Below are 14,232 nucleotides of genomic sequence, written 5' to 3' on the forward strand. Positions count from 1 at the left end.
TTTTATTTATTTAAAAGATTTAATTTTAATTTCCTTTTTAATTGAAAAATAATTACATTATTATTTTTAATGAATGAAGGCAATATGAGAACAAATAATGCTTCTTTAGGATGAAATTCTATATGGTATAGAATATATTTAATTCAGGTCTGCAGCTGAATATTATCTTGCTACTGGAAAAAAATTTTAATCGATATCTAAATTTTAATTGGTTTTTAACAAGGCTTTGGTTTTCAGAATTAACTGAAATCACTTTTTAAAAAGTAGACAATTTTTAATAAAGTGTAGTAAGTGGAAATTCATAGCATTACATACAAAGGGGGAAAAGAGACATTTTAATTCTAATCTATTCTCATGCAATTTCTGAGGTGGTAAGTCCAATTAACACAGGCAACTGTTTGGGTCAGAGGTCGCCAGATCCTGATACCCACAATTTCCCTGAGCTGCGATGATGATTAGTGTTTGTATCAACTTGGCTACATGGCAGAAGTGTCCTACTGGAAGGACAAGGCTGGCCGACTTATCTGTTGGGAAAAAAAAAGCAAGACAACTTTCTGGAAGCAGTCACAATTTAAACTGACACTTGTCCCCATTTTAATGTCATGGCCTATTTTTAAATTACCTGCTGGAACTCAGACAAAATGCAGAAATCAAGGAGCCACCAAACCCTGCTGTCTTTGCCTAAGATATGATGATTACTTGTTTGTGCTGTTGGGACTCCTGAAGACCCTTGGTGTCCTGTAGAGAGGCCTGCACATCAGTTTCCAATGAATCCATAACCCAACCACGAAAGAAGCATCCAACTGGGCCTGCCTGAGTTATCTGGCAGAACCAGATAACCACAGTTCAACCACAAGGAGATGACCTCAGTTGTAAAGTATAGGCAAGTTACTTCCAAGCGGCACTGAGTTTCTTCTATGCATTGTGAGCATTCTTATGTGTGCTTGCCTACCTGTGATAAAAGAAACCACGTGTCCCTTTGCAGAGTGTTATGCCAGGGAAGGAATGCTCTACTTAGCTCATTACTAGTCACCTTTTAAAAAAACTATACTCATCAGAATCTGACCTTCAGAGCAGTTATCTTTGAGCCCCAAACCAGTCCTCTCAGTATTTTCAAGCCAGCTCACTGAGCATGTACCATTCCAAGTAACATAATCCTCTTTCTTGTCTTGCCCAGGGCGAGGATCCCTAATCTAGCTGTTATGTCTACATGGTTATGACTTTCAATATGTGCACATTCCTAATACGTTAGCCATCAAGTACACGTTGAGCTCCTATTACAGGCCAGGCCTTGGAAATAGGACAATACGCAGTGCCTGCTCTTAACTAGCTCTTGACCTAAGAGAGGACGACAGTCCCCATGGTGAACCTGAGCCCAAGTGATACCCTGAAAATATAAAAGAGGGTTATTAAAAGCCAGTCACTAGGTCTCAGGAGAAGCCTGGGAAAGGCTTTCCAGAAAGACACCCCAGGTGTTGGGAGAGTCTAGAGGTTGATCAGATGAGCTAGAAAGGTAGGCAGAAAACTGGCCAACCAGGTGGGGGTGAAGTGGGAGGCTTGAGTTCCTTGCTAAGGGGTTTGAATTTGACCCCAAAGACAATGAGGAAACTAGTGAAGAATTTTGTTGTTGTTGTTAGTCATGGGGCCTGAACTCTGGGCCTGGGCACTGTCCCTCAGCTCTTCAGCTCAAGGCTAGCGCTCTACCACTTGAGCCACAGTGCCACTTCCAGCTTTTTCTGCTTATGTGGTACTGAGGAATCGAACCCAGGGCCTCATGCATGCAAGGCAAGCACACTACCACTGAGCCACCTTCCCAGCCCTACTGAAGAATTTTTTAATAAAAGAGTGTTCTGATCCAATTTGCTTCTAGCTATCACTCTGGAAGACTGCCTGGAAGAGGTGAGGTTAAAGATGAGATTGTCTGAGAAATGGATTCCAACCATAGTCCAGACACAAAAAGATGGGCTCCAACAATGGAAGGTAATGGTAGGCAGATTCAAGAGAGAAGCCAAGACAGGCAGGCTTTTGGTGTCTGCTGTAAAGTGTGAGCGAGAACAGAAGGAGGAGGAGGAGGCTGAGCCAATCTCCAGAATTCTGGCTGGGGAAGAAATGGGAAGGAAAAAACATCTAGGAAGAGGAACCAATTTGAGAGGAGATGCTGCATCCAGTCTCTTGAGTCTTGAAGGGCTTGTGGGGACACTCAGTGGGGAAGAGATGTGCAGCTAAAATGGTAAACAAACTCAGAGGAGAAGTTCCCACAGATCTGCACTTGTCCAGCCTGTGGGCTGCACATTCTCTCTCTATGACGTTTGAGTCGGGTTGAGACGAGGTGTACAGAGCCGCCTTTTTTACCCAGGTGTGCCTGGAGGGCCCTGGATCTAAGCTAGAGTCAAGAGGGTGACAACCACCACACCAGGTGTGAGAGATGACTCACAACCTGCCAGGGTGGGGCCTTCAGCCGTTAGAACCCACAGCAGCCTGCGAGTGTGAGTGTGTGTGACGCCTCCTCTGCACACAGGCCCGGCTGGAGCTGGGGGCAGGGAAGGGAGGGAAAAAGGTGCCCCTCCCCCCGCTGACAATGGACCAGTCAAAGTTAGAGAAGATGAAAAGTATGACTCATGGAACCCAGATACTACATCCCAAGCATAGTTCAGGGGTGTCAGCAGGTTGACACTGACAGATTATTAGGAGATGAATACTTTCTTCTTTGAAAGAGGAGAAGGGGAAGGTTTCACAGGAAGAATAAGCAGGTGAGTCATGCAAATTATACCCAGATCGCCCAGAGACACAAGATGCAAATGGTGCTAAGCTTCCTGGACAGCTCAACCAGGGGCCAGCCAGCATCTCCCAGGAACTGCAGGATGCAAAGTATGAGCTATGGATTAGGCAGGCCCCAAACAAAACCCTTTCCTCACTCCTGGACTTGCTTTGTGTACTTGACCATCCTCAGGAGCATTGTCGAAATATCAGCAATACTCTATATATCGACAAGCCACTGGCCACTTATGGCCACAAACCTGAGTATGAGGAACTAACAATTGCAAGTCAGGAACTCTGTTTTAGATAGATTGATCGATAGATATAGATATAGACAGATAGATATAGGTAGATGTATAGATACAAAGATAGATACTTGTGCTAGATACTAGATAGATACTTGGGCTTGAACTCATGGCCTGGGGAGCTGTCCCTTAGCTTTTTTGCTAAGGGACCTTGTTAGGTCCCTTGAGCCACACCTCTACATCTGAGTTTGTCTAGTTAATTGGAGATAAGAGTCTTGTGGATTTCTCTGCCTGGGCTGGCTTCCAACTGAGATCCTCAGGTCTCAGCCTCCAGAGTAGTTTAGGATTACAAAGAAGAGCTACCAGCTTCATCTATCTATCTATCTGTCTGTCTGTCTGTCTGTCTGTCTGTCTGTCTGTCTGTCTATCTGTTGCTGGAGATTAAACCCCAGGCTCCATTCAATCAAGCCCTCTAGCACTTGAACCACACTTCCCAATCCCTACTTTTAATGAATTTGAGCCACATGTGGCTTTTACCACCGTACTGAACAGCATAATTCTAGACCTTTGCTTTCATGGATTATGGACCTTTAAAAAAAATATTTTTAGTTAAGCCACTGCAGGTTACAAGAAGTTGCTTGATCTACATCTATCTATCTATCTGTCTGTCTGTCTGTCTGTCTATCTAATCTATCTATCTATCTATCGATCTATCTATCTATCTATCTATCTATCTATCTATCTATCCAAGTTTATATTGGATTCTCATGGACTAAACAAAGTGTTTACATTGGGCATCAGCCTCCTCCTGGCTTGCTGGGAGGTTCAGATGACCTCACCAGTGTCAACATCACACAGTGAGCAAGGCTGGGGCACTGCCAGCTGCTTCTTGGTATCAGGTTCACTGCTTTCTTCCAGTGTAACCTTGGGTCCCTGTGACCTGTACGCTAAATATTTAGTTGCTTGGTTGCTGAGGGAGAATGGATGATAATACTATTCTTATCAGAAGAGGAAAAAGATGTTCTTGAAAAGCTGAGAGCTTATCTCTCTCTTAGTTCGCAGTGACAGCCTGGAGGCTGGTACATTTGGAACCCTGTCCCTTCCAGCAAGGATACAGGAACTTGGAAGACGAGAGCGGCTTGTGTAGCATCTTTTCATCCCAGCTCGCAGCCTCCTCCGTCCTGGGCTAATTAATCACTTTCAGCATCTTCCATGGGAGGTGAGGGGGGGGGGGGGGAGAGTCAGGGCTTCTGTACCTTCTCTATTAAGTTTTAAAGGGCTGAAATATCCAGGTGCCCCTGTAAATTGTGCCAGCTCCTCTAAGCAAGCAGCTGACCCAGGGTTAGGAAGGTAGGAAGGAAGGAGAGGAGGACAGAAGGGAAGGAGGAAGGAAGGAAGGTAGGCGTGAAGGGGCTTTCTAATTCAAGAGACCACTTTGTTTTATATGTTACTAATATATCCAGCTTCTAGTTGATAATAAAGCAGTAATGTTTATTTCCCTGTTAAATTCTCATCTCCTTCTCCTTCTCTGTCTTCTTCTTCCTCCTCTTTTCTTTTTCTCTTCATCCTCTCCTCATTCTTTCCTCTTCCTCTCCTCCTCCTCCTTTCTTCCCACTGGGGTTTAACCTGTCAGGGCCTCTTTTCAGGACTGTTTGATCCATATTCTAGGTCCCTTTAACTTTAGGTTATTTTTTCCAGAGAAGGTTTCCTTCCCTACTACTCTCTCCACTAGTCTGGGATGTGATTCTCCTACGTTTGCCTCCCTCATATGGAATTACAGAGGTGAAGTTCCACACAAGCTAGTTTGATCAAAATGAACCTCACTCACTTTTTGCCCAGTTTGGTCTCAAATCACAATCCTCCCCAATCTCAGTCTCTTGAGTAAATTTACAGGCATGAGCCATCTCAGCCAGCCCTTAAATTCTAATCTGGTTAAATAGTCCTTAAAGCTGCATATAATCCTGAGAAGGGTGCACAGCTAAGTTGTCCCCTGAGGTTGGACTTTAGAAATGTAACCATGGGTGAGGTTGAGGCAAAAGAAGGTGTTGTAGAAACCCCAGCATCTGCTCTTCCACTTATACCTGTCAAAGCATTATTTGCAAGTAGGGGAGGACACCAAGACAATTGAGTTGTGATCTAATGCTGTATCTCACTTAGGAACCTCTGTCAGTCTTTCAACGATACCATGGAATAAGTCTAAGTATCTCCTTCACAGGAAACTAAAGTGTTTAGGAAGACAGTGGTTTGCCTAAGTTCACGCTGAAATGAGGGGCAGAGCTGGCCTTAATGAACATCTTCTATTATGCAAAGCCACAAACTTAAAGTGTGTAGGAGGTACCACTTTAAGCATCGGCTTGAGAGAGATTGCTTCGTGTTGGATTTATAGATTATAAACAACCTCTACACCCACATCAGTCCAAGCCACTGGCAGGAGCAAGCTGGTCAGCCTACAAGGGCTGATGGGACATTTACCAGATCACCTGCATGCCCAGGGATCTGCTCTACCTCTAGGCAGGTGTCTGGAAAGAGATCTTGACATGGGAGTCCTTACTTTCTGTGAAAATACCTCAGTGTTCCAGGCTCGTCAGAATTGTGACAATTTGAGTCTGGGTTGAGAAATGAACAAGTGATGAAAATTGTAAGACAAGTGTCAGAATTTGGTTGTGGCATGCTTCACAGTGAGAAAATTTCCATGCATTCAGCAATTTACTTTCCTATCAGCCACTCAGTCAGGGGATAAACCTGCCTTCACAAATTGCAGGCAGAGCGTTACTTAAGAGTTTTAGGCCACAGCATTCTCTGGAAGGAAATTACTCAGGGAATTTCTGCCCAGGGAAGGAGCTCTGGTTGGATTTGTACCATCTCATGAAAGCTGTATCTTTTTTCTGCCCCTCCCCCTTTTGTTTTTTTATTGGCTCAGGATGTTTTGCAACTCTATCACCCTGTGTGACATGTAATACATTGGGCTCTGGAAATGAGATCCATCTAGCCTGGTTCTCCTTTGGGAGATGGCTAGCTTCCTTATTTCCTATTTCCTATTTCTTTTCTTTTTTTGCCAGTCCTGGGGCTTGAACTCAGGGCCTGGCACTGTCCCTGAGCTTCTTTTGCTCAAGGTTAGCACTCTAGTACTCCAGCCTTAGCACCACTTCTGGCTTTTTCTGTTTATGTGGTATTGAGGAATCAAACCCATGGCTTCATGCATGCTAGGCAAGCGCTCTACCCTAAGTCACATTCCCAGCCCCTTATTCCCTATTTCTGGGAAACTAAGTCTTAGGGAGGGGTCCATTCCTCCCTGGAGTTGTACACCCTGTCCAATGAGGTTTATTTAATAAGTTGTACATTCCCTCCGGAGTTGATATAAAAACTGGGCAGGCCAGGCTCTAATAGTTTAAGAACAACCAGATTTCTGTAGGAATGTGGGGAAGGGTCCAAATCAACCCATAAACGTTGAGGATTTTCATGCATCTGGTCTGAGTCTCCCCAGGGATTTTGGGTTCCATTCAAACCAAGCACAAGTTGGGAGGATTGAGCCAGGTAGTGATGATGGTGGTGTCTCACAAGCCTACAAATCAGATGGCTGTGGAGGGCACTGCACTTAAAGGACATCTGCCACTCTGCCTTTCTTTGTCCTCTCCGTGGGTGTCCAGGGGCAACTCCTCCAGTATCCTCCAAGAATATCGGTAATGACAAGGGTAAAACAGACATCTCTGATTTTACTGTGAACACTCTGATTTAGTCATTCATCCTGATGAGAAGGTGGGGCTTTGAAGGTACTTGTATAATCAAAGTCCAGTTTTTACAAAAAACAAACAAACTGAGATTGTGTAAGCAATGTTTTCAAACTCAGATGTGTCGAGGAACAGTGGCATAATGGAAACATAAAATCCATACCCTTATAGTTTAATAGAAATGACCACTTTGCATGAAATTTTTGTTATTGTTTTGTGTTGGGTAAAAGTTGAAAATAAATGAAGCATTAGAAAATCAGATCTAATCAGTGATTGTAGAAGATTTTGTACAAACTACATGTACAGTTGCGGTCTTTGTCTGGGAATGGTTTAAGTGTCTGTATGATGATGATTGAAAGAAAAAAATTTATAGTGGGAAGAAGATAATTGTAGGACTCTGACATCAGCTTGTCACAAACATCAGTGGAGAGGAGTGTTAAAGCGTAAGTCTAGAACATTCCCAATGCACATATGCTACCAAGTAAAAAGTACACAAATCTGCATGAAGACAGAAGAACCCAGCTGCCCATTTGTTTCATAATCCCAGTCCAGGAAGATTCCTACATGCTGCTGGTTGACTTAAATTACATTCTTATCTGTCCTTGATGTTTGTTTCTAACTGTTAGAATTTATCTCAGTGTTCAGATGTGTTATTCTAGCCAAACCAGACTTAATTTTGGGGTTAATCTCACTCCCTACGCCTAATCAGAAGCAGGTATTATATTTAGTCCTTGACTAACAGGAAAAGAGCCAGGTGACATGCTCTTCTTGGCTCTGTCAATATTGTGAGATGCTCTCTTTCACCTTCAGACTCTAGGTGGAATATTTTATTGTGTGATTTTTATATCCCTTAATAGGGAGTATATATCTCTCCCAGGGATACATCTACATCCATAAACATCAATCACTGGTGTTTTTAAGGTCCTCTGAACATTAAATAACCACAGTGAGAACATCCTGGATTAAAGAAGAAATCTCAACCAGAACTTGATTGATATCAGGTATCCAAGATCTATCTCAGGGATCCAGGCCACTGATAGGAAAGAGTGAGTTCCTCCTCTAGAGTCTATTTCAGGCATAAAATATTAAATAAGAATTCATAAGAGGCACACTACTCATCTTAAATCAATTCACCATGCTAGCAACCAAGGTTGAATGCAATTTGTGGTCTTTAGCTCTTATGCAGGAGAGAAGTAAAATTCTTAGATGGACCAGATTTTAAATGTGAAATATGACTGAATAGCTCCACAGTTCAAAGCATCACCTTCTTAGAGGTCAGCCTGCCTGGATGGAATCTCTGCCTGGGAAATCTTAGGCAAGGTTATTTAACTTCATCAGGCCCAGTTTCCTCATCTGTAAAATGGGGCAGATAGACACATAGATAGATACATAGATAGATAGATAGCTATATATATTTATGAGAATTAAATAAGCTAACACATATAATGTGCTTAGTATATTGCCTGGAATCCAATAATAATAATTATTACCATCACCTATTGATATAGTATTACATAGTATTTGTTGTTATCAAGATCCTAGGTAAAAGGATTTGAATTATTTTAAAAAATTTAAATAATTTCCAGTTTTTACACAATACAGTTATCAGTGCATTTTATTCTCACTCTCTTTCTCTCTCTCCCTCCTCCCCTCTCTCTTTTAAAGCAGTCCTGGGGCTTGAAGTCAGGGCCTGGGCACTGTTCCTGAGCTTTTTTGCTTAAGACTAGCACTCTACTGCTTGGGCCACAGCTCCACTTCTGGCTTCAGAAAAAAGTTAATTTGAGATAAGAGAGTCACAGAACTTTCTGCCTGGGGCTGGCTTCAAACTACAACCCTCAGATCTCTTCCTCCTGAGCAGCTAAGATTACAGGTATGAGTCACACTCTCTTTTGCAATAAAAATTAGACCCAACCACCTTGGACCTTAAGCCACACACATGATGTTGAATTTGACAAGGCCTCTTATCCTTAGGATAAAAGCATTCCAGCGTGGCTGAAGTGCATAGTATCTTGTATCACGGATGTCAAGCCCTTTATCCACAAGGGGGAAGCCTGAGGCCTGACCAAGGTGAGGTGAGGAGGTCACATATGGGGTATGGTGGGTGGAAGGGAGCTCCAGGACCAACCTTTCCTTACCTTTCCTTGCTTTGACCTTTAACATTCTCTAACACCTTGTGGGGTTTTGTTTGTTTTCTTTTTATGCTGGTCCTGGGGCTTGAACTTAAGAGCTTAGGCCCTGTCCCTGAGCTTCTTTTGCAGTTTATGAGTCTCTCATGTACTTTCCTGCTTGGACTTGAACAATTATCCTCAGATTTCAGTGCTCTTGAGTAGTTAGGATTACAGGTGTAAGCCACTAGCACCCAGCTAACACCTTGTTTTTGATTTGGCTTTTTCCTAAATCACACTCATACACACACACACACACACACACACACACACACACACACACACACACACACACACACAGACCAGCAGCAGGAGACTGCCTCTCAGAATTCTCCATACCTGTTTAGAAGATGACCCGCTTGAATGCCAGGATCTCTCATTTGTGTCTTGTCCCCAAAACTGATCTCGTTTCTTCTCACTTGGTTCTTTTTTGAATTCATGTCGTCTCAAACAAGCCTAGGGAACAGAAACACTGATTTGTCTTTGGTCTACAACTAGTTTGGTAAACATTAGGCTTAACTCCACTTGCAAGGAACATGAGATAAATGATACCCATTTCCAAGAATTCACCAAGTATCTTGGAATAGATTTCTCATCAATGAATCCAAACAAACAACATAAAAGATATATTTTTTCAATGCTGGCTTCTGAGAGTTTAATCCATGGTTGCTTGGTCCTGTGGGCTCAAGCAGAGCATCATGCCAGCAGAAGTGTGTGGGCAGAGGAGATTCATCACTTCATGGCAGACAGGAAGTGGAGCATGAGAAAGGAACTCGGGACCAGGTATCACTTTCAAAGACATAGTCCCAGTGACCTTCTTCTCCCAGCTAGCTCCCCCTTCCCAAAGTTTCTACCACTTCTCAAAACAGTATCACCACATGAGTGTTACCAAATGTAAAAACCAAGAATCACCATCCCTTTCTTTTGCCTAAAATGCCTGCCACTGCTTTAAGTAAATTCAGATGATAAGTACACTCAGGGGCATCTGGTCAAAAAGTCACCTTCTCAGGGAAGGTTATACCTAATACATTGTATTAGTTTCTCCTTTCAGCCTCTTGAACTTCTTCCAACTTACAGAAGTATTTCTATACTTGATAGCTTTAGCATATACCGTTCCCTTTGCAAAGAATAACCACCCTAAGATGTTTGTTTGGTCAATCCTGTTGTTTACTAAGAAGCAACTCATGTCAATCCTCTTTAGCTTTCCTCAACATACTACTCTTCTCTGGGCTGAATTAATTGCTGAAGAAGCAATGCATAGCAGTACCCATCCTATATCTGCATTTTAGATTCCTACAGTTTCAGCTGCCCATGGTCAATCTTCATACAAAAACATCAAATAGAAGATTCTAGAAACACAAAGTTCATAAATCTCAAACTTTGTACCATTCTGAGTAGCAGGAGTTAATCTTACTTGGTTTCACTACCAGATATAACAATATATAGGGTTATTATTATTTATAGTATCAGTATCCACTAAGGGCTCAGAATGAATCACCTATGGATAAAAGAGAACTAGCATATATTAACACAAGAAAATATACATAATCTGAGCTCTAAGTTTTGTACTGTATAACAATTTATGCTGTAGTTAGTTGGCTCAGTGTTTTAGCCCATTCTTCCTGCTGATCAGTGAGCATCCTACCTTTTTAAAAATACCTTAGGCACCTGGCACTTAATGTTAGTTGAATTATATTTTTCCTTTGGCATAAAATATCACTCCTTAAGTACAAAATAATTTTTAAAAACAACCAAAATAATTTCCCCATCTTCCTTAGCTAATTAAAATAAAATCTGGTACCCAATATTTTTCCTCCAGTATAAAGACTGAACAATGTTCTAAATAGTACTCAAGTACTCCTAAATAGTAACATTTCTTGGGAGTATTTTCAGTGATCTAATTCACCATTTTTTCCCCAGTCCTGGGACTTGAACTCAAGGGCCTGGTTGCTGTTCCTGAGCCTCTTTCATGCTCAAGGCTAGTGCTCTACCATTTGAGTGACTTTGGGCTTTTTCTGAGTAGTTTATTGGAGATAAGAGTCTCATGGACCTTCCTGCCTGGGCTGGCTTGGAACCACAATCCTCACATCTCAGCCGCCTGAATAGCTAGGATTACAGATGTGAGCTACCAGTACCCAGCTCTAATTCATCTTTGACCTAACAGGGTCAAGTTCTCTATGATCATAGTAAAGAAAATTGGGGCAAAGATCAACATTATATTGTCACTACAGTAGACTTGCCATCTTTCCCTTTCCTAGCTGAGTTAAGACAGGAAAGATTTCCTGGGCTGCTTTTTTTTTTTTTTTTTAACTTCTGTTAGAAAAGGCATTTCCCTCTGGGATGTAGGAGGACTGAATAGAATTTCACACTATAGGGAAAGCCCACAAGGTTATGATCCCAAGGTTAAGAATAGAAATGACCAGATACTGCAGAATAGTAACTACCCAGAATTGGGAAGTTAGTCATGCTGAGCTTCACAACTGAATTGCAGGTGAAGCCTGGGCCTCTGGCTTGTTCAAACAAGCGATCACCTGTGGTCTGTGGAATCCTGGATACTGGTAGAAAGATGCTGATCTATCTGCCTTGTTAGTAAAGGGAGAACCCTCCAAAACTGTTTGTTTCTCTGCCTTGCAGCACATTTAATTTTCAAAAAATATGTTACACAGATAGTAAATCACTTCAATAAATACTGAGCTGTGTTTGTTTCCATAACATAAGCAAGAAATATCCAAGAGTAGTAGACAGTAATGGTAACAAATAAGTACAACAAATAAACAACACAGAATAAAGCAGCCAAGGTGAATCTAAAGGGAGTCAGTCAAAGAGCTTTAATAGTTTAACAAAATAGGAGCCACGTTTTGAGCTATTCCTCCACCATGATGTCAAAGCAGAGCTGGGTGTGGAGGGCTGTTTCCTGGCAGATGTCTGTGTCACCTTAACCTACTCGCTTGAAAGGCAGATTGTGGCTGGGCTGAAAGTGGAGGAGCCAGTGTGAACAAATGTACACAAGACCAAGGCAGATTTTGTGGGATGAACAGAATTTTTGTGGGCTGAAATTTTTTTTTTAGAAAAAAATTACCTCCAAGAATGCATACAACTTAAATATATATATATATATATATATTTTACGCAAAGGGGTGGAGGAATAGATTGGTTTATACCATTGAGGGGGAAGAAGAGGGACAGGAATCTTTCTCTTCCGGTTCCTTTTTCTTCCTTCCAGATTACTGGGACAAACCAACAAGTTGGCAAGGCAAGTACTTACTCATTTTTATCTTAAGACAGCTGAGTGACCTTCATATAAATCAAACATGAATCCTCTCAAAGTTATGGCTCTGCTGACAAGGAATACAAAACAGAACCACCAGACATCCAGTCCTACAAAAAGCTGGCCATGTTCTCCTGGGGGTGGGGTGATTTTCTCAGTGAATGAGTTTTTGTTGTTAATGATGATGTTACTGTGGGAGAGGAATCCTGAAGTGATCAGGCAGACTTTTGGCCCGGGAGCTGATGGATTGGTCATTCACAACCACTTGTGGCTTCCTTTCCCTTTTATTCCATGTGTCAGTCTTTAGAGGAATCCATTAAATGAATGTCTGGTGTGTGGCAAGACCATCAGAGGGCAGTCTTGGAACTAAAGGCTTCGGGTAACTTGGTATTTCTTCCTTCTGGGAGGAGCAGGTCTTTCTCCTAGGGGTCTCCTTTGGTGGGCTCCCTGCTCTGCCACACCAGCTCGTGCCTCTGAGGACAGCACATGCAGCCAGGCTGCGCAGAAGCTTCCACTGTGGGGGCAAATTGCAGAATGTGCATAGCTGCCTGCGGGGGATGGCGTGGGCTTCATGACTCACTGCAACTCAATCCTGATAAACACGACAAACCCCAGCCCTGCCACTTTCTAGCACTGAGTCCTTGGGCAAGATAGCGTCATGGAGAGTCATCTGTAATAAGATAAAGACGTCTCTGTGTAGTGAGACTGTTTCTCTTGTCAGTCATGTTAGCAGTGACTGGCCCATGGTGAAGGTTCAGTAAAAGGTTCCCATCAGCATCAGCATCACCACCACCACCACCACCACCACCACCACCACCACCACCACCACCACCACCATCACTCAGTTTTTAGTCCAGCATGGTTTACTTCCATTTCTAAAATCAGCCTTTGCCAAAGCATGTGACCATGATCCGTTCCTAGAAGAAAGAGCCTTTCTGTCTGAGTCTGAGAAACACTCTTCCTCTGTAATGAGAAGTCTGTTTCCCATCCCCCAAATCCCCCAGGCAGCCAGGGTCTCTCTCCTGCACGCAGTGATTCACCGTCACACTGTAAGACACTTTTTCTTTGGATGACAGCTTTCTGAGCCCACAGTTGTACTCAGAGGTTCTTTTTTAATTACCAGTATGCTCCTTCCAATCATCCTCCTGACTCAGAATGACTTAAGAAGTCACGTGTGAGTGGGAGAAAAATGAGGAAGGGGGTAACAAGATTGACAAGAAATGTACTTACTACCTTATGTATGTCACGGTAACCCCTCTCTACCTCACCTTGACAAAACAAATTAAGTAAAAAAAGTCATATGTGACTGTCATGACACATGCCTGGGGTCCCAGCTTCTCAGGAGGAAGAGGTAGGAAGATCAAGGTCCAGGGCAAGCCCCAGCAAAAGAGGGAGACCCTGCAGCAGAAACAAACTAAAACGGCAGGGAGACTTGAGGATGGGCCTCAAATGCCTGCCGAACAATTGAGAGGTCCTGAGTTCAAACTGTTACAACAAAAATAAAAAGATAGAGAGAGAAGTATGTGTCACAGGAATACTTCCCAGCCGCATGGTTCTGCTATACAAGAAATCATCATAAAAATGATGACTTTATATCTCAGTCAATAACAGCATCTAAAGACAGTCATTATTCTAACCTTATAGGCATTTGGGGAAGTTACCATCAACTTCTATTATTGTTGTTGTTGTTGTTGTTGTTGTTGTTTTGATCTACCTCAGAGTTTGGGCTTTTCATTACCCTTGGTAGCATTATTAAAGTCCATTGCTTTTAAGAGGTAACAAATTGAAGGCATAATACAATTTGACATGGGGTTCCCCTCCATTGGCTGTGAAGAATACAGGCATCGGTACTGCAGAGGTGAACCACTAAGAGAATCCTCTCCCTAATTTCTCTGGGAAGGGAAGTTGAATTACAGGTCAAGAATCTCTCATCTGAACGACCAAAGTGTCTCAGATTTTGGATTTCTTTTTCCAGATTTTGGAATATCTGCTTCGGTTTCACAATTTGCTAGCGTGACAATGAGATCCAAGTCTAAACACAAAATTTGTTTGTTTATATATACTTAGAC

General features: G+C 42.5%; 1 protein-coding gene across 1 annotated transcript in view; it reads right to left on the minus strand.

Moving 5' to 3' along the window:
• Marchf10 (membrane associated ring-CH-type finger 10) overlaps positions 1–14,232 on the minus strand; it is an 84,660-nt gene that overhangs the window by 64,569 nt on the left and 5,859 nt on the right. Inside the window, 1 exon segment of the mRNA XM_042673982.1 lies at positions 9,235–9,351. Coding sequence (XP_042529916.1) covers positions 9,235–9,351 — 117 coding nt within the window.

This window comes from Dipodomys spectabilis, unplaced genomic scaffold (genome assembly GCF_019054845.1).
Source record: "Dipodomys spectabilis isolate Male_0828 unplaced genomic scaffold, ASM1905484v1 ptg000018l, whole genome shotgun sequence".
NCBI lineage: Eukaryota > Metazoa > Chordata > Mammalia > Rodentia > Heteromyidae > Dipodomys > Dipodomys spectabilis.